Source organism: Tripterygium wilfordii, chromosome 19 (genome assembly GCF_013401445.1).
Source record: "Tripterygium wilfordii isolate XIE 37 chromosome 19, ASM1340144v1, whole genome shotgun sequence".
NCBI lineage: Eukaryota > Viridiplantae > Streptophyta > Magnoliopsida > Celastrales > Celastraceae > Tripterygium > Tripterygium wilfordii.
This window is the reverse complement of record NC_052250.1, coordinates 2,814,472-2,837,999: the sequence shown is the minus strand read 5'-3', so window position 1 is coordinate 2,837,999 and position 23,528 is coordinate 2,814,472. Positions and strand designations below refer to the sequence as shown.

The 23,528-nt window shown below is 36.3% G+C and overlaps 2 protein-coding genes across 3 annotated transcripts; one reads left to right on the top strand and one right to left on the bottom strand.

Moving 5' to 3' along the window:
- Positions 1–3,875, bottom strand: LOC119985069 (protein DJ-1 homolog B-like). Its single transcript, XM_038829237.1, has 8 exons — positions 3,694–3,875; positions 3,409–3,609; positions 2,852–3,001; positions 2,515–2,697; positions 1,496–1,576; positions 883–1,083; positions 643–783; positions 1–403 (listed from the first exon to the last, which is right to left on the bottom strand). The coding sequence occupies exons 1-8, from the start codon at positions 3,838–3,840 to the stop codon at positions 197–199; spliced, it is 1,311 nt and encodes a 436-aa protein (XP_038685165.1). The 5' UTR covers positions 3,841–3,875; the 3' UTR covers positions 1–196.
- Positions 3,876–7,528: 3,653 nt separating this feature from the next.
- LOC119985724 (increased DNA methylation 1-like) lies at positions 7,529–23,443 on the top strand. Of its 2 annotated transcripts, XM_038830084.1 has the most exons (10): positions 7,529–7,817; positions 13,524–13,585; positions 14,081–14,163; positions 14,966–17,546; positions 19,079–19,199; positions 19,707–19,789; positions 20,622–20,863; positions 21,701–21,787; positions 22,715–22,814; positions 23,058–23,443. In XM_038830084.1, exons 4-10 carry the CDS (start codon positions 15,030–15,032, stop codon positions 23,370–23,372), a joined length of 3,465 nt encoding a protein of 1,154 aa, XP_038686012.1. In that variant the 5' UTR covers positions 7,529–7,817; positions 13,524–13,585; positions 14,081–14,163; positions 14,966–15,029; the 3' UTR covers positions 23,373–23,443. The 2 variants fall into 2 exon arrangements, with proteins under 2 accessions (XP_038686012.1, XP_038686011.1); XM_038830083.1 differs by lacking the exon at positions 14,081–14,163.
- Positions 23,444–23,528: the final 85 nt, after the last annotated feature.

The window sequence follows — 23,528 nt, the reverse complement described above, 5'->3', positions numbered from 1 at the left end:
TCTAACAACAATATAGTAATTTGTTTAATTTACTCCAAAACTCATTTATTTATTTATAAACAAGCATTGTACACAACCGCAGTGTGAATTCACATTCAAATATGAATCCACTTTTCCAGATTGACAGACTCCGTGAGAATGTTTACGTAGTAGTAGTAGTAGGAACTAGTAACAATACATTTCAAGCTAACAAGCTCTATGGATTGATGAAAAGCATAGTCTTCCCAACCTGTATTGCAGTCTCACGACCATAGAACTTCTCTACGATTGCCAGTGCGAATTCCATGGATGTTCCAGGACCTCTACTGGTGATAAGGTTTCCATCAACAATGACCCTGTTCTCGATTTCACTCTTATCTGACAGCTTATCACATATTGCTGGAAAAGCCGTAGCCTTTTTCCCCTGGATGAAAGATATATTTTGAATTCCAGAGTCATATTTCACAAGGAGATTTTAAAATAAGCAAGTTTGCTAAAAAACCACACAGAAGATCAAACTGCAGTAAATTCATGTATTGCAATTGATGTTTAAACAATTTGATCATTGAAATTGTAATTACTGTGACTGCTGAGATTTTCTTCAATTGAGTGGTCAGTATCGAGAATAAATATTGATAGCTCTTTTAAAAGCAAAAGTCATACCTTCAGTAGGCCATGCGGCTCCAGGACTAAAGCTGGGGATGCACATATTGCTCCATAAGGCCTATTCGAGTCCTTCTGCTGCTTCAGCATATTCACCAGTTTCTCTGATTTTGCAAATGCTTGGGCACCACCAAGCCCACCCTACATTTACGAGTTCAAATTTTAATGAGCTTACTAATTTGTACAAGATATAGAACAATTCCACCCTTCCTACAGCTGAGAGATAAAAGCCTGACTTACTGGTAACACTATTAGGTCGTATGATAATTTTGCTGCTTTATCAAGATGCATATCTGCCACTAGTTTTACTTTACGAGAAGCCAATATTTCAAGTGTGTCCTCAACAGAGGCTACCACAACATTGGCTTTAGCTCGGCGCAGAATATCAATTATCATAACAGCTTCCATTTCCTCTGTGCCATTAGCAATTGGCAAAAGAACCTACACAAGAAGCAAACATAGAGAATTCATAACAGAAAAATGTTGTTCTTTTTATTTATTTATTTTTTTTGTATAAAACTGTAATAATTAGACATGATGAATTATTTCAACAGAAAAAAGGGCGATCAAATGATGAGGTGGTAACAACTTCAAATGAATCCTCTCCTTACATCAAAATAAGCGCTCTCAATCATATTGGAAAAAGGGATCATAAGCGTTTAGATAATAATATAGGAACTTTTCAAGCTCATTTCAAAGGAGAATGCCATTGGCGAAAGACTTCATGTTTAAGATGATCACCTTTTCCCCCTGTTTTCTATACCAAGTGTCGATACATACTTGACAGAAAACAAAGATGAAAATTTTGGAAAATATAAAAGGTGAGAAAAGTAGTACAAATACAAACACCTACCTGTGGAAGATTGTTGTAAGTCCACTGCATTGGATTCAGCTCTCTTAAAATATATTCATCACCATGGTTGGAACGCATCACCTGATGATAAGATTACATTAATGCATGAGTTCTGGCTTATGGAGTCTTAAAACACCAAAAATCTAGAACTGAACATCAGAAGTTGATAGTTCAATGGTAGAACATCAAAAGCATGATTTATAATATTAGCATACAAGCAATACAAAAATAACAGTGGCAATTTCAAATAAACATAAGAGGCATACATGCATCAATGAATATATGAAGACGAATATCATTGAGACACTTATACAGGAAGAATTTCAAAGCAAAAATTCTAGTAAAGGTTCCATAAACCTCAGCTGCAATACATAATGTACGGAAGCATGTCACTGCATATCAATATTTTGAAAAATTAATTTACGAAGAATCCCCGAGTTAAAAGTGGCCAAGCTCCTCACCACCCTGCCCTAAGGTGACTGAACAATCAAAAATTTTGAAGAAACAAAAAAGAGAGGAGAAAATATTAAATTCACTTGCAAGTGAGTTACTTTCCATATTTTCAGTTTCATCGAATAGATACAAGAAAGTGGGCTTGCCACTAACAAATTCTGCAACGAGAAGGCCTGAGTCTATAAGTATATGTGGCAAATTGATTTTATAACGAAGTATTTAAATTTTGAGTGTAAAATTATAAGATATCTATATCAACATCTTGGGAAACTATTCCAAATATAGTTCTGTCTGGTTCAAGTGTTATCCTTTTTCACCACCCCTGAGGAATTTCCAAAACATTTGAATCTTCAACAATCAAATTATAGGGATCAATTAAATAATTGATAGCAGATCGATTGGTTCAGACAAGAATTTTTATAGTTTTCTATCAATCCTATCACTGTTCACAACCACAAGTTCTAGTTCATCATCATTCCGTTAATTCTTCGTTAACTTGCATCTTCTGTTCTTAAGCCGAACTAACCAAAACAAGTTAATATCATTAGTTTGAGGAAGCTAAATACCAGAGCCTCTGAAACTTCAATAGCTTTCTCTTTCCCGTACAATTGCTCAACTAGAGCAACGGCAAACTCCATGGTAGTTCCAGGGCCACGACTCGTCACAACTATGCCATCCTTCTGCACTCTTGATTCAACAGCAGTTGCACAAGATTTCAATTGCTCCATAAATGATGGATAACAAGTTGCCTGTCAGGTATCATCCAGTAAGACTGACTCAGTACTGATCATACTCATATCAAAATCAAAATCAAGAGCATTCATATGAACACTGAATAAAATTGACTACAGTTCCTACGTCATAGCAAGCAAAAGAGAAAATAGATAGTTACTCAATACTTACTTTCAATCCCTTCAGCAAACCCCATGAACCAAGTGCCACAGCGGGTGAAGCACACACTGCAGCATAAGGACGTCCATCAGCAGCCTGCTTCTTTACAATGTTCTCGAGAACTGTAGAATTTTTAAAATTGGTAGCTCCTGGCATGCCGCCCTAGAACATAAAGCAGCAAAGAGTAGCAAATCCAATTATTCAAATGGGACCTGATAACAATGATGCACTGACAGCAACATTAGAGTGCACAGCAGAGGCAGGAGAACAACATAAATATGAGAATCCGCCCTCCACTCCCCAAACACCGATCAAAAAAGAATCGACAAAGTAACCATCCACCAAAGCTCAAACTTTTGCTATAGTCCCAAACATCCACCCAATCTATTATGAACTTAGTAGCAAGCCGTTTTTGCGCACACAAAAACAAAAATTCTGTTTAAAATGATCCCTCTAAAGACAAGAGACAGATAACTCCATCAACCAAAGAAACTGAAAATTTTAACATCTCTATCTAGGCATATAAATACACAAATACAGGGATGGCGGAGAAAGAAAAAGGAGCATACAGGTAGAGCAATTAGATCAAAGACGGTGTTGCTACAATCAGAAATGAGAGCATCAGCGACGATCTTCACAGCATGGGCCGCATCGACCTGGAGCTGCTTCTCCACCGAAGCGACGGTGACATCAGCACCAGCTCGCCGAAGCACATCGATCGTTATCACCGCCTCCATCGGCTCAGTACCGTTCGCCACCGGTACCAAAACCTGAACACAAAAATAAAAAAGGAAAATCAGACACAACATTCATTGCCCCAATCAATGAACAAAAATGATGGCGTCCTGGCTTGCCTTCTTGGAAGGAGAAGCCATTGAAGAAGCTCTGACAGCGAAGAAACGTCGATTGCGAGTAGGGATTCTGGCTTTGGAGCTGAGCTTTGGAAAAGAGCCTAGTGGAAGGACCGAGTGAGTGGTTACGTGGCGTATTAATAGTGCCATTTTCGGTTCTCTAGAAATGTCTCTGCTTTAGTGCGAGTAGGGATGGCAACGGGTCGGGTACCCTTCCAATTAGTGAATACCAAAACCGTTTCCATTTAAGGTACCCAATACCAAAACCGTTCCAAAACCGTTTAAAGAACCATTTAAATTTCCAAAACCGGAACCGTTCCATAACCATTTACCATCGGGTACCCGTTTACCATTTAACTTTTAAATTTTTTTTTATTTTTCTATAAATGTATAATTCAATTTCTTAAAAAATAATATGACTTATCATGTTGTTCAAGTTTGAATGTATAATCTATAATTTTATTTAATATGCTTGATCATGTTAAATTTATCATCCTAATAATATATATTTACATATATGATTTATAATGTTATTACTATAATTCACTTTTTTAATTAAACGGTTCGGGTACCCTAAACCCGGCATCAAAAACCAAACCCGACCCTAAACCGTAACGGGTTTGAAAATCAAAACCAAAACCGTTTCCAAACCCTATAGGATCGGTTTTCGGATTTTAAATGGACCGGGTATCCTATGGATAATGCTCGGATCGGTTTTTTTTGCCATCCCTAAGTGCGAGCAGGAACTGGTGCAGTGGATCACGAGTCTTGACCGAGCCGGTATTTGTGATGGTTGGTTAGGTGCGTAGGCCCATTTAGCCCATCTTGAAAAATAGGACCACTAAAATATGAAAAAGAAGCCCAACAAGCTAAATTCCACGCGACTAATAGGGCACTCCACAACCGATCAGAGCAATTCATCCTATTGGATGTATACCATATCAAAAATCCACACCTATATATATACCAACAATATTATCCACTTTAGGTTGTCCGAATTGATCCTATTGGAAGTACGCCATATTAGAAATCCACACCGTCTACTTTGGGTTGTCAAATTCGGCATTTGGGTTGTCCGATTCGGTAAAAATTTCAGGGCGACTAATAGGGATGTCCACAACTGGTCGAAGTAATTCGATCCTATTGGATATATGCCAGCAAACTTGAGCAAATTAATAATATGCATGGTCAACGTGCCTTATTGAACTTATTCAGTCAAAACTTATCTTTTCTTTGTTATTCACGACCAAATTGTCAGAGTAATCTGCCTGAGTGTTTGTTAGTTCAATTCAACCGTTGGGATGCTGCCAACAAATCGATTCTTGGAATTTTCTCCTCACACAGTTCATACGGTCAACAAAATTATTGCATAGTTCTCTCTATGTAAGGGCAAATGTAATGGTAAAGTGTTATTGGGTCAACAAAGATATTATCTTTTGTTGATGTGGTTGTATTGTAAAATGTGTTTTTCTTAAGTGGCTGTATTGGGGTAAGTGTTTTGCTGATATGGATGTATTGATATTTGATGTTTTGGTGTAGTTTTGTTATGGATAATATGGAGGAATGGAATGTTGTTGGCGTCCATGTTGGGTGGGAAGAGAAATTGTATAGAAATTTGTGTTTTGTTGATGTGGTTGTATTGAAAGATGTGTTTTGTTGATGTAGCTGTATTAGAATACGTGATTGACTTGACTTTTTATGTAATAGAGGTGGGACCGGGCCAACATTTTTGTTGGCCCAGCAAATGAGAAACCATTGTATTTGCCCTAAGTCGTTGACACTAAAAAGTAGGTTTGAAAGAGAGGACAAACCGTATAGGTTTGGGAGGTTTTGAGTTCGATTATCATTATAAGCAATATTCTTATGGTCACACGCTACGTTTTGACCCAACTTATCCTGTCATCATATAGGAAACTTTTGTGCGCGCTAGCCTAATGATTCAAATTTAGGTACTTATCGGATTTTCAAATGACAAATTTGCGTGCTGGACTAATGATTCAAGTTTAGGCCTTATCGGATTTCCAGATGACAAATTTTTATGGTGTCATTCTCGTTGAAAAAAGCTTGAGGAAAAATAAGTTTGTAACATGATTATGGATGCATATTTTAACATCCAAGGTATTGTCCGCTATGGGATACGATGCAGGTGGATTTTTTTACTCTCCCCTCACTGTTTTATCTATAAAATATTGTTATTTTCTCGCCTCTCTCAGAGTTAGGTTGAGTGGTAAGATGTGTGCTGACCTTCCATAACTAAAGAGGTTATGTGTTATAGGTCTGAGAGAAACTAGAAAATAAGAATATTTTCAAAATAAAACCCTGAGGAGAAGGGTAAGAAAACCCGCATCGTACCCCGAATTGAATAATACCTTGGATGTTAAAAATACGCATCCACAGTATACAATACATCTCAAGAAACAAATTTGGGTTTGGATACAAATCATTATTGGTGGCAATTGATAAACTCGAGAAATTTAAAACAAACCCCTAATCATTGGAATTCCCATTCATATTTTCATTCTCATTCATGTTTCCATTCTCATTTCCGTTATTGTTTTCGTTCCCATGACTAACCAAACACGGTGTAAAAGATGTCAACCAGGATTAACGGCTACCTAGAGTAAGTTATGTCATATATGTGAGTGATTCAACCTACCATTCAAAGGAAGTCTACGTCTTTTTACAGAGAAAGGACTTTCCATTATAATACAATTCTTCTAAATTAATGTAGTTTATATTAAATTTGAATATCTATTATGATTAGACATTTTTTCATTAGTTGGTTTTGAAACAATATTTAGGATATTGGGCCACATTTAATTAAATAAATTAATAATTACTTGACAACAAAACTACCAATACAATAAAACCGTTAATACAGTTTTCTGAAACCAAAAAGGCCCATATGTTTCACTGTATTGTTACTTGAAAGTGAGAATGTAAAAATAGAAGCTTAAAGTATCATTACACTTTCCTTGGAGACATAGAATCTAGTATTATTATTATTATTATTATTATTATATATCATGTGTTCTAGTTAGTCATTATTGGTCATTATCACTAGATTTGCTTATGCAATGAAAACCAAAGTGAAGGTACCACACTTTGTACTTCATTTTCAACCAAAGTCACTTTCTTTCTTTATTGCTATCTTTATTGTATAGGCTAAAACAAGGTATTGTAAATTTATAATTCTAAAAAACCCATTTTTAATATTATATTTATCTTGTTTTGTTTGTATGGAAAGTTACATATATGTACCATTTGAATTATTGAATTTAAAAAATATTCAACAAACAAAATAAATTTATTGTCGCACTTAATGATTACATAAAATCGTTTTAGGAAGGTAAATTACTATATGGGCATTTAATTTTATGCCAAAAATTGAAAAATGTTAGAAAATCAATCTCCAATAAACTAAAATGGGAATCAAAATAAATTTTTAAAAAACCCATTTTTATTGTCATAAAACAAGGTATTGTAAATTTCTAATTCTAAAAAACCCATTTTTAATATTATATTTATCTTGTTTTATTTTTATGGAAAATTACATATATGTACCATTTTAATTATTGAATTTACAAAATAATTAACAAAAAATATAAATTTATTGTCGCACGATTACATTACATAAAATCATTTTAGGCAGGTAAATTATTATATGGGCATTTAATTTTATGCCAAAAATTTAAAAATACCAACCAATTAACTAAAAAAGGAATAAAAATAATTTTGTTTTTAAAAAAAACAAAGGAAAAAAAAAAAAAAGAGTGAACACAAAGAGACAAAACAAAGGCGAAGTGGAGGGAGTACAAAAAACATGATATACGCTCACATGGAGATGAAGGTAGAGATAGAGAGAGAGTGATTTTGAGAAGTTCTTGCCATCTGTTGCAGAAGAGAGCGAATTTCGGGCTTCCCAAAGCGGCTTCTCTCTGTGGGTTTTGGTCATTTCTGAAACTGACGAGAGAGACCAGCCAAACAAAGCACGCTTTACTTGTGCTCTCTCTCAATTTTCTTCTCCAGCAAAAACCCATTGATCCTATTCAGCTTCTGTATCCGAAATTCGAATTCTTGCTGCTCCTGGTGAAATGGGTATGACTTGATCAACATGCATTACAATGGTGAGTTCTTCTTTTTTAAATTTTGATTTTTTTAATTTCAGAATTTGGACGAATGTGGATTCTTTTTATGTGGGTTTTACAGGTTATTGATGTGGATTTTTTTCGTAATTGGATTTTGGTGGGTTGTGATCACCTTAGAATTGGGGTTTGGGGTTATGGTAGTTTTGTTTATCAGTTTCTGGTTATGGGTTAATTGAATTGTGGATATCTATTCATAATTTCTCTGTTTCGTTTTGTGTTTTGTGGATTTATGCTCATTTTCATAAATGCATGTAATACAATGCAATTGAGTTGTGGGGTCGTGCAACTAGTCGTTATAATAGTTTTGTAAATCTGGCATCAGCACAAATGAACAATGTGATGGCTCTGATTCTGTTACTCTATGTACAGCACAAGGCATCATTGGGGGGGGGGGGGGGGTGGTGAGGATTCTTAAAAATTTCAAAGTAAACTGTTGGATAGATCCCAAAAGGCGTCTCTGATATAAGCAGTGTCATTGAACCTGAGGTTAACACAGTAGATTTTAATGTACAGTAGTATCATATAATTATGATCTTATCTCACACTCTACACGTATATGGGTATATAGATATATGCAGTCACTTGTGAAAACATGTACGTGTGTATACTTGTGTGCGTGATAATGAAAGCAATAGTCCACGCCAGTTTTTTTTTTGAAGCATATCTCCACTGGATTTGATGAATTTCAACGTATATGAATCTCTGTCAAGCAGTTAAGAAATTCCTTCTCTTTCCTGTTTGCATAATTACTTGTTATCTGTCACCTCACTCTTGTTGCTTTCTATTTTCTGAATGCTAAAACAAATGGATTAACTGGTGTCTCATAGAGCATTAACGACACTGTTTTTATTAGAATAAAGTGGCAAATATATGCTAGATCCAAATAATTGGCACAATCATACATTAAGATGAAAAAAAAAGTTCAGATGGGTTTTTTCTTACGGTGAAATAATACACGAGGATAGGCCATGCAGAGCTTGAATAACCTGACATGCGCATATTGAGTGGCAGGAGTGAGGAAGCTCCAGACTTGTAACGTTCTCATGTGGAGCCTTTTGTAGCATGATTTGCATTTTCGTGGACCTGACCTACCTCTTGCATATTTATTGTGAGATTGGTCAGTCAGGACGGTGATGAAGCTAATGCAGTGCTACCTTTTATGCTTTATAATGACATGGTTCTTGTATGCTAACGTCAAACAGCTGGAAAAAAGCCTGAATTAGCAGTGCAACTAGATCTCCTATACAAATGTTATGGAATTTCCTTCTTGTCAATTTTTTCAATAGTTCTGAACATCTGGTTTCTGATGTATTTGTTGAGTGCCGTATTTTTGTATTTTTCTAATTACCTTGGAAGATTTGTCTAGCTAATTAGGGTTTCTAGATTGCTTGTCATTCTCACATATTCTATAATTTCCCGAATCCCATGATTATGATGATAAGGAAAACTTTTTTTTTCCAAGAATTTATTGAACGTGTCTCTTTATAGATGTCCACAATCCAAAGTTCCAACAGTGTCCATCACTAATTTATCATTTGTGATATTGATTTCAGTAACAAAATTGCATAGTGTATGCCCTAGTTGTCAATAAACTAGGTGATATGAAATTCCTTATTTACAGCAGTAAATCGTGATGATATGCTATCATTATCATTAACACTTGTATCTGCCAACAACAAGATCTGCCCCTCTTTCCAAATAATCCGAAAAATCACCAAGGGGATAATGGGTTCTGGATTCCTTCCTTTTGCTATCTTTGCTGCATTACTTCAAACCTGTAGCCCATCAACCACTGACCCAGCTCCCAACCAAGTAAGACTGATCATTTGAAGGATGTTTTCCCCAAGGAAGGAAGCACACTTGCAATAAAGGGTGGTTTGGCAATAGGTTCTTCCTTCTCATTGCCCAAGTTAAATCTATTCATAAGAGAGATTTAATGCCTTTGATGGTTGTCACAAGTTAGGATTTTCCCCCCCAAGTTGCTTCCCAAGCAAAGAATGCCCCTATTCTTGGAGTTTCAATGAGGCTTTCCAAGAGAAATGTTTCCTACCTTAGTGTCAAGAGACCTAGAAAACGTCTTGTAGTAGTCTTTCACTCTAAACTTTTGACCTCTCCATTTCAAAAAGCCCTCTAAACTAATCAAAATGGGGCTTTCAAGCGCTGCCTAATTTCGCAACATGCTCAAGAACCGAGAACTGGCTGTCTGTGGATTCCCTCTTCTATATTGATTTTAAACACGATCACGTAGATTGTGTTAATGAAAGCATTGAGATTTTCCAATTCCATCTGCCCAATGGAATCGGAATGGTGCTTTGGGACCAGCCGTAAACATAAAGGTATTGTGTTTAAATCTTGCTTGGTGTATCTTGGACTCAAACTAATATTATTGGTTTGCGGATGACTTTTACTTGTCGGGGTTTACTCTGGAAGGTTGGTTGAATCGGCCAAAGCTTGGAGATGTTCCTCTTCCTCAAAGGAAAGTGTCCAATTCCCAATACATACCATCCATTTCTAGTGAAGTGGATTCTTCAAAATAACTCCATTCATTGCTTGGAGAAGATCCCCTACAAAACTTTCCCTAACTAATTAATGCAGCATTCAATTCATCAAATGCTATCAAATAGCATTTGATCCATTCCTTTTGATATTTAGCTTCAATAATTTTAATCTAAAAGCTTGATTTTCATTAGCCAATCTCCACATCCACCCTGCCAAGAGAGCTTTGTTCAAGAAGGCGAGTGATTTTATCCCTAATCCTCCTTTATAGGATGCTTGAAAATGTCCCACTTTACTATGTGGAACTTCCTTGATTCATATGAATACCCAACAAAAATCTTCTTTGGAGGTTCCCAAACCGCATGCGAGCAGATATTGGCATGGAAAGTAAAGACATGCAATACATTAGTAGATTTGACAAAGGGCTTTTGATGCGAGTCATTCTGCTACCCTTAAAACCCAATGCTTCTTCCAACCTGCTAGTCTATTCTCCAGCTTTCCATCATTGGATCGTACTCTTTTTGGTCTTCGACATTTGAATTAAAGGGGGGAGTGGGGCATCGATTTTAGAGAATTACTCATTTGGCAACCAAAAGTTGAAGCCAAGCAGTTTGCATTTACTCTGTTCATGATCATGATAAGTTTACTTTTTTCTTCATTTATCTTGAGCCCTGAGACGACTTCAAAACAAAGAAAGATGCATCGAACGTCGAGTGATTGCTGTATCTTTGCTTCATGAAAAATAATAGAATTTTCCGCATACAGAAGATGAAAGATCATGATTTCCTTATCTCCACTTTCAACTTTAAAGCCTATCAAAGACCACCATCCACTGCTTTACCATTTTGCTAAAACCTCCATCATTAGGATGATAGACATGGAGAAAGAGGATCTTATTGTCCTAGGCTCCTAGAGGAAAGAAAGAAGTCGGAGGCAACTCCATTGTCGATGATTGAAATTAGATTGTAGAGATAAATTTCTTGATCCTGGTGCATCATTTCTTTCAAGATCCCTTTTCCTCTGGCAAGTGGATAATTAGATTCCTATTTACGTGGTAAAAAGCTTTCTCATATCTACCTTGTGAAGAATGCTATTGACTTCCTCTTCTATGCTGGCCTACAGTCCTACACTTTTTTTTGCATTTAAAGAGGTGTTAAAATTTTTCTGTCTCAAAGAATGCGTGCTAGGAAGGATTTACCGTTTTTTGACATCTTCAATTTTGTTCCTCTTATTCCAGCATGCACTCAAACATTTGCAATTAAGGAGGAATCTAAAACTTGTCTTCCCTCAATGCATGAGTGTTGTAAAGGGCTTACAACTTTGTTCACCATATTCTTTCTTTCCTCCAGAGGATCGAAAATTTGTCTTCCGCCAACGATTGTGTGCTGGGAAGGGTTTAAGACTTTGATAACCTTCTTCAATCTAGGGGCCAACACAATCGAGAAGAGCTTTGTATACTCGGTCGGAAGTATATACTTTTTTTCATCCATTCAAAAAAAAAAGTATACACTTCTAACTGAGTTAATAGACTTGAAGATTCACAAATTTTTTGGATTTAAGGCGATTTTTGGGGCATTAATAGAATTAAAAAAATCTTCCTTATCATGGAAACCAATGAAAACTTTGAGTGTGGCTTCTTTCCCAATATGCTTTAAGAAAGCCCCATAGAACCATCAGGACCCTTGTCTTCTTTACATCATCTAAAGCTGTCCCAATCTTCTCTTTTTCAATAAGGTTTTTGTAACCATAGAGCATCATGATCCTCAATTTTGTCAAAATCATTAGCATCTTCCTTTGGTCTCTGATCTCGAGGGTCTTCAAAGAAGCCTGTTAGAGATATATATGTATTATATGTATATATTTCTAACAAAGCCTTTTGTAGAAATTGTGAATTCCCTCTTTCTTTGGTAGCTCCATCTTCAATGGTTTTGTGCCCAATCTTGAATTTATTATTCAGTTGCTTCTTTAGTGAGTGATCAAGATCGATAATACATTGCTATAAAGCGTTATGTCATGCTCGTGTACAATATAAGTTATTAATCTTGTAATTTCAGTTTGTGGCATAATGTCTCCATTTCTCCAGCAATATCCAAGAGTAATGTATATGTAAATCGTTGCTTCTTCTTTTGAGATAAAAATGAAGTATAAAATTCTCTCACTTTCCGTTTGTGTGTATCTCTGCCTCTTTATTGCAATTCTCCATAGAAAAAGGAAAATTAAATAGTTCTGGTAATAACTAGCAGTTTTAGGATTACACACCATAAAGAGAGATTTTGATATGAAGAGTGGACCAAAATGTTATTCCGGAAAGTTTCTTCTTTCAATCATAAGGGCAATTTATGTAGGAGTACTGTTTGATAGTTCGTAAAATTCTCTAGCAACTATTGTGATGGCCATAAATCAAAGATCTATGATAGTGAAGGAGTAAGTTCATGTTGCTTAATCATAAATTTTGTGTCTTTTTGAAATTTATTGTAATTTTGAATGCATTTTCTTTGGTTGGTATTCTATGGTCCTCTTTCCTTCTTGTGGACAGTTGCTGTTACTTTGTAGGAGATATACCATATACTGTTATCCTAGATTTGTTTCTTTTCGTTTGGATATCAGAATTGGTGTTGTTACATGACGTTCGTTTCTATTTCTAATATACTTGTTAGAATATGGTATAAAATATAAATGATGTGAAATGTCCCAACCCAACAAGTTAACTTATTGGGTTAAATGGAAAAGTAACTAATCATAACATGGTATTGGAACGGGAGGTCTTGGGTTCAAAGTTTAGGTTCCGCAATTTAATCCCCCATTATTGTTGCCCCAATTCTGAACCTTTGAGTGTGTTTGTTGTTGCCCCAAGGTGGGCCTTCGTGAGAGCCCCCAGTGTTGGGCCCCGTTTGTTGTGCACGTGTTGGGCCATCGGATTGTCTAGCCCTCACATGAGGGGGAGTGTTAGAATATGGTATAAAATATAAATGATGTGAAAGGCCCCAACCTAATAGGTTAATTTATTGGGTTGAATGACAATGTAACTAATCTTAATAATACCTAATAAATTTTGTGAAAGAATGTAGGTATTTATCGTATCATAAATTGTTAGAAGCCATTGAGTTTCACTTAACTGTTTGTTTATTTGATAATTATTTGCTAGATTCTATAGAATGGTATTTTAAATGGCTGTTTTTTTGGATGCAGATATCCGATGATATCGCAGGATGGCCAATGACATGAAGTCATTGCTCACTTGTAATAATAAGGTATGTTTTATTCTATTAGATGACACTAATTATGAAGCTAGATTTTGCATTTAAGTGGTGGATCTCTGTCTTCTGCAAAGCTGTCTATTATAGGTGATCATTAAACAAAATAAATTAGAAAAAGGCGTTGGTGGCAGAAGTGGAGACCAAGAATTTTTAAAAAAAAGATAAAAGTGACCAATTTGAATTTTCCACCATTTATAAGCCAGACCGATTAGGGTGAAAAATGCAACAGACTGGATGAAATAAGTGTTTGTGTTACAAGCATGTCATGTTATATAGTTCATCTATTCTGTAGACTTTTTTACTCTTCATGCTTAAGTTCATTGGGAGTGGGGTTTCAAGTGGTGTGATGTTGACATAATTTAACATGCAAAAGAGGAGAGAGAGATAGAGAGAGAGGGAGTTAGGTGATTAATATTTTTTTGTCGAAGCAATATATTATTTTCCTATGTAATATGGCACTAAAGTTTCACTTTCCTTGTGCACTGCCAGCGAAGGGGAAAACTTTTGGAGGAAGGAGTGATGAGAGAGCTGAGAAAGCAATAAAGGAGCTTTCAGTTTTCTGATATACCTAGGTATAAAAGAATGATAATTTTTTTCTTCTATTTCTATTTTTCCCTTAAGGAAAGAAGTGGATTCAATCTCTTCAACCTCCTTACATATCATCAAAAAGCCATGAAGTCCTTTTAGAGCCTTTCCAGCATATCTATATTGTTCAAAATAGGCAAAAAGAATGCAGTCTTGAACATATTGAGTTAGAAGAAACTCAGAAAGTTTTCTATATTTATATAAGGTAGCATTTATTCTTCTTTTTTGATTTGAGAGAACAGAATATAGTGAAAATTGAGACAGTATAAATCCTCTCCCTGTAGGTTTAAACTTTTAACACAACGCTGAAGAGAGTATTGCCATTTACTCTATGCAAGTGGTATATTTTCTCTATCTAGAATTTAAGGGTGCAAACTGCACAGACATGAAGAGTTCTTGGGTATTGCCATTTTGGCTCTTCATAACTGCATGGGAAATGTAATCCTTATAAATAAAATGCTTAGTGTTGGGTCTGCTTCTTTCGAGTTCCTGAGTTTCGTTCTTGTAGATTTTATGTTAATTAATTACTGGATGGTGTGAGTTAATGGAGTGGTCATAAAAATGTTAACTAGTGACATTACATTTAAATGGCTGATATGATTCATGTCGCATCTTCTTATTTCCTGTTTTTCTTTCTATCTTTTGAAGTTTTCTAGTAATTTTTGGATGCTTTAACCTAAAGTCTTGAAACAATGAAGTTTGTTATTTTTTTTTATTTAAACGATTTGTGGTGCCAAGTCTTTTTGTCCTTTTCAAATCACTGAAATATTTCATTCTCATTCTGGCTAGCCTACTGTGTGGTGGTAGTCACTGGAAGCCAAGTGTAGACACTGTTGATGTATGAGGAGTACAAATGTCAGTCAACACAGATGTCGAGGATTTACAAGATGATGGTTTTGAGGGATCACATGATGAACGTCGTATTTTTGCGGAGCTTTTCTTTGGAAATGATGAAGGTGGCGAGAGTAAGAAGTGTCTTGTTTCTGGCTCGATCGACTTTGAATATGAGCAGAATAAGAACATAGATTATTTGCTACGTTCCAACAGTGAATATTCAGTGGTAACTTCTCATTCTTCCCCTAACAATTTGCTTGTGGAAAAATCTAACATTGTCGATAAAGATGCTAGAAGGCCTTTTGCATCAGGAAGTTCTCTAGAAGAATTTCTGTTGGGAGATAGAGATGACCAAAAGTTGAATGGTAAGCCTATGAAATTTCCATCTCTGCAACGACAAGAACTTGTTACTGGGATGTGCGGTCCATTCACAGACTTGAAGTGCCAACCTATCCCATTCTCCTTGGTTGAATCATCTTGTCAGGGCATCACATCTAGTTATTATTTTGTAAAGCAACATGATGCAGGTGGTGATGTGCATAATCAAGATGTTATAAAGAGCATTCCTCCAAGTTTATATGGGAATGATGGTAAACAACTGACTGTAGCTAAAGCTGTTGCATCACCAGTTTCCCAGGAGAGCATTGCAAATAAGATTTTGGTTGCAAGTCCAAAGGTTGGATGTCCTCCATACCCCGAGGAAAGGCCAAAGGAATTTCAGCTACTAGCACTAGATTCATCTGGTGTTTCCTTGAAGACAGATTGTGGGAAGGATCCCCGTCCTCTTCTCCAGAACCATATTATGCACTTACTCATGTCAGCTGGCTGGAGTGCTGAGAGGCGTAAAAGACCCAGCAGGAAATACATGGACACTATCTACCGATCACCTACAGGGAGAGTATATCGTGAATTCCCTAAAGCTTGGAGATTCTGTGGTCAGCTTCTATCAGGTGACGGCAACAGTTTGGTTAGGGAAGATAATGGTAAAAAATGGACTGATATCTCTCAATTCTTCTCTGATTTATCAGATACTCTGATGAATATTGAGAAAGAAAATAATCAGTCTGATCTTGCTGCTGTATTGGCTCATCGGTGGACGCTTTTGGATCCCTTTGTGACTCAGGTTTACATTGAAAAAAATATTGGGTCACTGAGAAAGGGTGAAACTGTAAAATCAGCTCTTCCTCAAGAGCATAATGATTCTTCAAGAGCAATGTTTTCTGAAAATTCTCTGCAGCAATCTCTAGATAACCGTCCAAACAGCACTGGGGATATTCAGGGTCATTCCCTTGAGTTCACTGGTGATGATATGAGAAAGGGTGAGACTGTAAAGTCGACTCTTCCTCAAGAGCATAATGGTTCCTCAAGAGCAATGTTTTCTGAAAATTCTCTGCAGCAATCTCCAGATAACAGTCCAAACAGCACTGGGGATATTCAGGGTCATTCCCATGAGTTCACTGGTGATGATATGAGAAAGGGTGAGACTGTAAAGTCAACTCTTCCTCAAGAGCATAATGGTTCCTCAAGAGCAATGTTTTCTGAAAATTCTCTGCAGCAATCTCCTGATAACAGTCCAAACAGCACTGGGGATATTCAGGGTCATTCCCATGAGTTCACTGGTGATGATATGAGAAAAAGTTCTCGCAGAAAGTCCAGAAAGATATCTGAAATGAAGATAAGCATTATGGATCATAGCAACTCAGTAGTTTCAGTTCCTAGTAATGCAGGCTCACAAGACATTGATGGGACTCGGCCAGAGTTGAAAGAAGAGGAGGATTTTCTCAACACCTGTGCAAAAGCTTGGGAAAATCATAGAAGGTCATCTAATCTCGGCTTTAGCCAGCTAGATATTAAAGGGAAGGGCTCAAACTCTAAGAAGTTTCACCACGAGGGTGATGATTATAAAACTGGACAAAAGAAGCCAAGCAGATGCCAAATTAAAGATGATGATCTGTTGGTCTCAGCCATAATAAAGAAGAAAGATTTCAGGCTGAGCGTTTCTAAATCTACCTCTAGAATGGCCTCGAAGTCAAGAGCTCGCAGAAAGATTAAGAGCCGAAAAGCTACTTGCAGGTTGCGTACCCAAAATCTGGCTACTGGTACGCACTCAACCTTGAGGTCAAGAACAATTTTGTCATGGCTGATCAATGGTGGGTTCATATCTCTGAATGAGGTGATTCAGTACCGGAACCCAGAGGATGATTCTGTAATTAAGGATGGCCGGGTTACCTGCGATGGAATCATCTGCAATTGTTGTAGCAAGGCATTTACAGTTTCTGACTTTAAGAGCCATGCAGGATTCACGCAGAGTCATCCGTGTTTGAATCTATTCATGGAATCTGGTAAGCCTCTCCCACTATGTTTGTTGCAAGCATGGTCAGAGGAATACAAGACAAGGAAAAATGGCCTTCAAATACTGCAAGATGAAGAAAATGACCAAAACGACGATTCATGTGGAATCTGCGGTGATGGGGGTGAGCTGATATGCTGTGATAACTGCCCCTCAGCTTTTCATCAGGCTTGCTTGCTTACCCAGGTTTGTCTTTTCATTGATACGCATATTCTAAGCTTGTTTGGTTTTCTTGGTTCTTGCTTTTTTGTCCTAAATTTTCTTTCCTATCTCCTTTCGTGCTATGCTTATACCAACATTACAAAGACTATGCAATTGTTAACTTCATGCAAATATTGTGCATCAGTCTCACTTGGATGTCTCAGTAATATATATCTTTGTGAACTTATTTCCAGTTATGTACGGAATGATTGTCCTAGCTGTACATTGGGGAAATTTCTTCTTTATTTGCCAACAGGTCTAGAATCTAGAGGTTCTGTGATATATATTCATTTAGATGGTTTATAGATCTGGAATAATTGACTTTATATTTCATAATATTAAAACTTACATGAAGATTCACCATGGCATTTGCATTGATATAGGTTCCTCTCTGACAGCACAACAGACTTTTAGATTAAGATTAATCCTTGAGAAAGCTTCTTGAAATATCAAAGTAGCTTCTATCAGAATAAATAGAGAATTTATACTGTGGTGTGTAGATCTAGAGGTGTTGCTTCATAATATAATCAGGCACTCTTTGGCAAGTTCGAAAAGCATTTAAAGAAGGAGAAAGAAAGCCTGGAAGCTCTTATTTTAGAAATTGGATTATACATGCTAAAGTTTAATATACATGCCTTTCACGGGAGGACAAGCCAATCTGAGCTAATAAATACAGAATTTTAAGATATCCTGATTGTTCTTTGAGTTGTGGAACTATCGGTTATATTAACTTATGACAACATTTGTGGTTTGTTCTTTAAATAAATGCGCTTCTTGCCTTTATGAGGACTATGTTGAGGAACTGGTTAAGAATCTCATAACAAACAAATCAAATTGAAAGCACCAACAAACAAAATAAAAGATAGATTTGATTGATAGAATTCACAGGATTGACCCTAATACAATATCTAGTGTAGAAAGCACAAAATGAATCTACACTAGCCCAAGTCAATTGGAGCAAGAATATCCCAAAGAGCCTAATAAATCTAGTATAACATACAGAATGGTTCTATCCTAGCTTAAGCAAATGAAATCAAAGAGCATCTTGAGAGCTGATTACAATTGGGATAAACCCTAGGCTAAGCCTCCAAATATGCTTATGATTCCCCAATCCTAATAAAACGGCTACATAAACTTAGTATTTAAATTTAAATAAACCAACCCTAAATTAAATTAGGAAACAAACTCTAATTAGTTGACTTAAATAAGGATTCCTAAACTAACCTAGACTTCTACATTCTTTAATTAGTTGAATTAAATAAAGATTCCTAATTAACTTTCTCACTCCGACGATTCTCATCAGAATGATGAGAATCTTGCTTGTAGTATCTATTAATGAAGCTTCAAAACTTACTGGTTAATTTCTTTTAGCTTTTCAGCAAATAATGTTTTATGAAGGTTTATAATTTCTCACACAAAGATGGAACTGATTTCTTTTCTAATGTTTGACTTCCAAAGAATCCTTTCATAAGATATGAAGATGGATTTAGTATTATCTTTTAAATGTTTTATTTCAGGACCTCCCGGAAGGCAGCTGGTACTGCGCTAACTGCATCTGCCAAATATGTGGCAACCTGGTTATGGGTGCCGAGGCTTCATACAATGATGCATTGAAATGTTCACAATGCGAGCGCAAATGTAATTCATACCCTCTATTTGTTGCTTGATTTATTCGTTTGAAGCTAATATTGTCTTCATGGTCTTTGGGTTAAAATTTATCATGCAGGATATAAACGATTTGGATGTTAAGTTTAAGTTAAAATGCCAACATGGCGCCTCATATTTGTTTGTTGGAAAAAGTTAATCCTTTTCTTTTTTGTTTATTTATCCTTTTGTTGTGGGAAATTTTCCCGGACAATGTGTGGCAAACATTTAGGTGCAATTTACTGCATAAATGAGGCTAAAGTTACATGTTTGACTTTGTTCTGTTTACCGAGGAACTGTTTTGATTGTTATCCGTTTTATTCCTTTTCTGAAAGGGAAGGAAATGCAATTAATGTCCTCACGTCTATATTGCTGGTTGAATCCTTGTTTAATTGTTTGTCCATGATAGTACTGCGGGCAAGCTATCGACATATTAATTTATGGCATTTGTTCTTGCTATATGGTTGGTGTGTTTAATGATTCTAAGCTTTTTATGTACAGATCATGAGGCATGCTTGAAAAGACAGAGAACATACGGCCAAGCAGTTTCTAATCCGGGGTTTTGTGGTGGAAACTGTCTAGAGGTACTTTCAATCGACCTTCCAACTTCACAAAGTTTTTTGGGCTGAAATTCTGTTTGATAGGAAAATAAAGATATTGGACCTTTTTAGGATCTGTTTCTTCTTCTTCTTCTTTTACCCTCCCTTTTGTATTTTGTTATTGGGTTCACCAAGAGTTGATGCTTATTTGTTACTTCCTCATTTTACTGTGGTTCCTTTTGCACTGTTAATTGTTATGTACACTATCACTGCTGATCTAGTCCTTCCAATGCAAATGTTGGTTTTTATTGTAAAAGAACAAGGAACTGCGACACATGTTCTCCCCTTTTTTTACATATTATTTTTTTGTTTTTATTTTATTTTGTTGGGAAAACTATTTTTTCCCCTAGTTGTCAGATTATAGATCGTAGATTCTTAATTGACATTAATTTTCATTCTGTTTTGCTTGACGTGAAAGATGTGTGCACTTGCATCGGATAATGTTGATTCCCTTGTTAAATTTGTAGACCTATTAGTGTTTTTTTTATAAGTAGACCTATTAGTGTTCTCAGTCATGTCTTGCAGTGTTGGTAGCCATCTTGGAGAAATTGAGGCTGTTGCATAAGCCTTGGGATGCATAAGGTTCACATATGGAAAAAAACTTGTTTTTGCAAAAACTAGGAATAGCTATTGACTTCCTTCACCTTTATAATTAACTCTGCAACCACATTTTATCAAATGAAATGAAAAAAGAATTATTTATCTTCCATATATGTCTAGAATTTGGCATTACAGGAATGGTTTTGAAACTGGTGGTGGTATAGTTGACTGCTGTTTCATGTTTTTGGTACAATTTTTGGTTGACTACTTTTTCCAGGTTTACTCAGGTCTTCGATCTCGTATTGGGATCGTGAATCATATCAATGACAGTTTTTCGTGGACACTTCTAAGATGCATTCATGAAGACCAAAAGGTTCACTCTATGCACCATTTTGCTCTGAAGGCTGAATGCAACACAAAGTTGGCCGTTGCTCTTACTATTATGGAGGAATGTTTTCAGTCCATGGTAGATCCACGAACAGGCATTAACATGATACCCCATCTTTTATACAACTGGGGGTAAGTGCCTTGTCCTTCTTGTGAATTAAAATTCCATTACTACTTTGTCTATGTTTTAATGCTTCTACATTTAATATTCACACTGCCTGCCACAGCACTCTCCTCCCTATGCTGATGCTGAAATTTCTTCCTCGTTTCTTGTGACCACACTGTTTGTGATTTTGTGCTGATAATTCTTCACGGATATCCCTCTATTTTGATTTTTATTTATTCTAATATGGGCAGTTCTGGTAGTGCAGTTTCAAATTTTAAAGCAAAAATATATATCATTTATGTAGTGTTCTGATACTGCAAGATCAAAGGAAAGCAAAAGCATGAAAATTGAGAAAGCCTTGATATCTTTTGTTTATTAGCAAGCAAGCTCCGTTTTTTACTAACGATTTTCTTCCATGTTTGTCTCTGTTAGTGCGTGTTTACGTGCTTGCAACATATTCCGTCAAACGAAAAACTATAGAAATGGATACATATTCTATTGTAGAAATTGCTACTATAGTTCTTTTGCATGGGCTTAGATATACCACAGGATAAGTTGCCAAGTTATTATTTCTTATTGCTTTTGCAGGAAGAGGTTAACAAAAGAGTTAGATTTGTTTGTATATGATAATAAAAATTATAATTTGGCTAGGATGGGGATTTATTATTTCAGGCGAAAGCAAAGATAAGAATGATTTAATGTTAGTTAATTGGTTGATTTTATTGTAAACATCGGGCTGTCAGGGTGTAAATTAAAATTTTAAATGTTTTTGTTTGGTGAGGATTGTATGACACATCTTTGATGTATGACTCGAACTTGGTGGTAATCTAATTAATCAGTCACTTTTTTCACCTGATTTTTAGGTCCGAATTTGCTCGACTGAACTTCAGTGGGTTCTACACAGTGGTGTTAGAAAGAGACGATGTGTTGGTGGCTGTGGCATCCATCAGGTAGTATTGCAATGTAAATCATGCGTGAGACATTGTTGTTATTATTACATGTTGTAGCAACTCGCAGTTTTTCGGTGCCTTGCATAATTTTGATTTTCTGTTCCATACATTAGTGGTGTTCCATCCAGTAAAGTATCTTTTTTGCCTCTTTTTTTTTTATATTAGTAATATTTTTTTGGCCAATTAGATCTTTAGAAAATGCCTTTTAAATGATCAGTTGCGGTATTTCTCGTCTGATGATTCTATATACAGATGGACTCTTTCAGCTGAGACACTAATTCACATCCACGTCCCTTTAGGTTGTCATTTCTTGGTGTCTAATCAGGACTGTTGCTTCTAGGATATTGAACCTGATTGTATTACTGCCGACATTGAAAAATCATTGCAGTTGTTATTGGTGGTTAGCCTATTGATAAATTGTATTTGAGTTGGAAGTTCCGTTAGATTCTATTGTGCAGCCGTGGCCTGCTGCAGTGTGAACCTGGGTAGGAATAGCAGTCTGTTGGCATGAAAAGGTTGCGATAATATTTGATGCGATGTTCCAGTAAATATAGGGGCTTTTAGGTCATTGTAATGTCGAGACCTTGTGCTGTTTGCTACTTCTAGACAGCATGTCTTACGAAGCTAAGCAAATTGATCTGTGAGAGTATCAAGTCTCAAGTTGGCTCTGAGTCACAAAATTTTACTTTTAGCCCCCTCAGCTATATGGGTATGTAAGTATGTGGATCGATTTCTAAACTCTGCTTTTTTTCTTGTCACGTGTTGTCTCATCTTTTGGTCTGAAGCAGCATTTTCCTGATAGATTTCATCTCTATTTGGCATATTGGTTACTTTAGAAAGTCCCATTGTGTTCTTGAGTATTGTGTTTATCTACTGTACTCCCGTATGCAACTGACACTTTTCCTTTGGCATACACTCGTGTTTAAGGGTGCATGGGACTACTCTTGCAGAGATGCCCCTCATTGCAACTTGCAGTGACCATCGTCGTCAGGGAATGTGCCGTCGCCTTATGACCGCCATTGAGGAGGTATATACATTGGCAGTAAGATCATGCAATTGAATAGGAATTGAGTCGGTTGTGTATCTCGCACATCTAATTCTGCTGTATCACATTTTCATTAAAACATGTCATGTTTATCTCCACATGCTTATGTTTCGTTTCTGCTCCATAATCCACATATGACTTTTCAGTTGTTCTGACGATGAGCCTCTTCGTGGATTAATTGGTTGGTTATTGATTCAAAATTTTCCCCTTCCGTGGTGGCTGCAGCTGCTGATATCACTCAAGGTGGAAAAGTTGGTGATATCTGCCATTCCGGATTTGGTGGAGACGTGGACGGAGGGTTTTGGCTTCAAACCGGTAAACGCGGAAGAAAAGCAGAGTCTAAGCAAGATCAACTTGATGGTCTTTCCCGGGGCCATATCGCTTAAGAAGACTCTGTATAAAAATGAAAGAGGAACAACTTTAGGGGGATGCCAAAGCCGGGAGAATATTGTGGTTGGTGGTGGAGTAGAAAATCTTAGTGCTGAGAAACACCTCCCTATAGAGGGAGAGAAGCAAAAGTGTAAGGTTAATGAGAAATAGAGATATTATTTATTTTATTTTGTAGAAAAGGTAATTTTCTCTGGAATATATATATGAGAAAAGCCAAAGAAGAGTAGTGTAGAGAAATTGTGCAGATGAATGAATCCAAGTAAAACCCCCATTAACCCATGAGCCTTAAGGAAGGTTCATCTATGC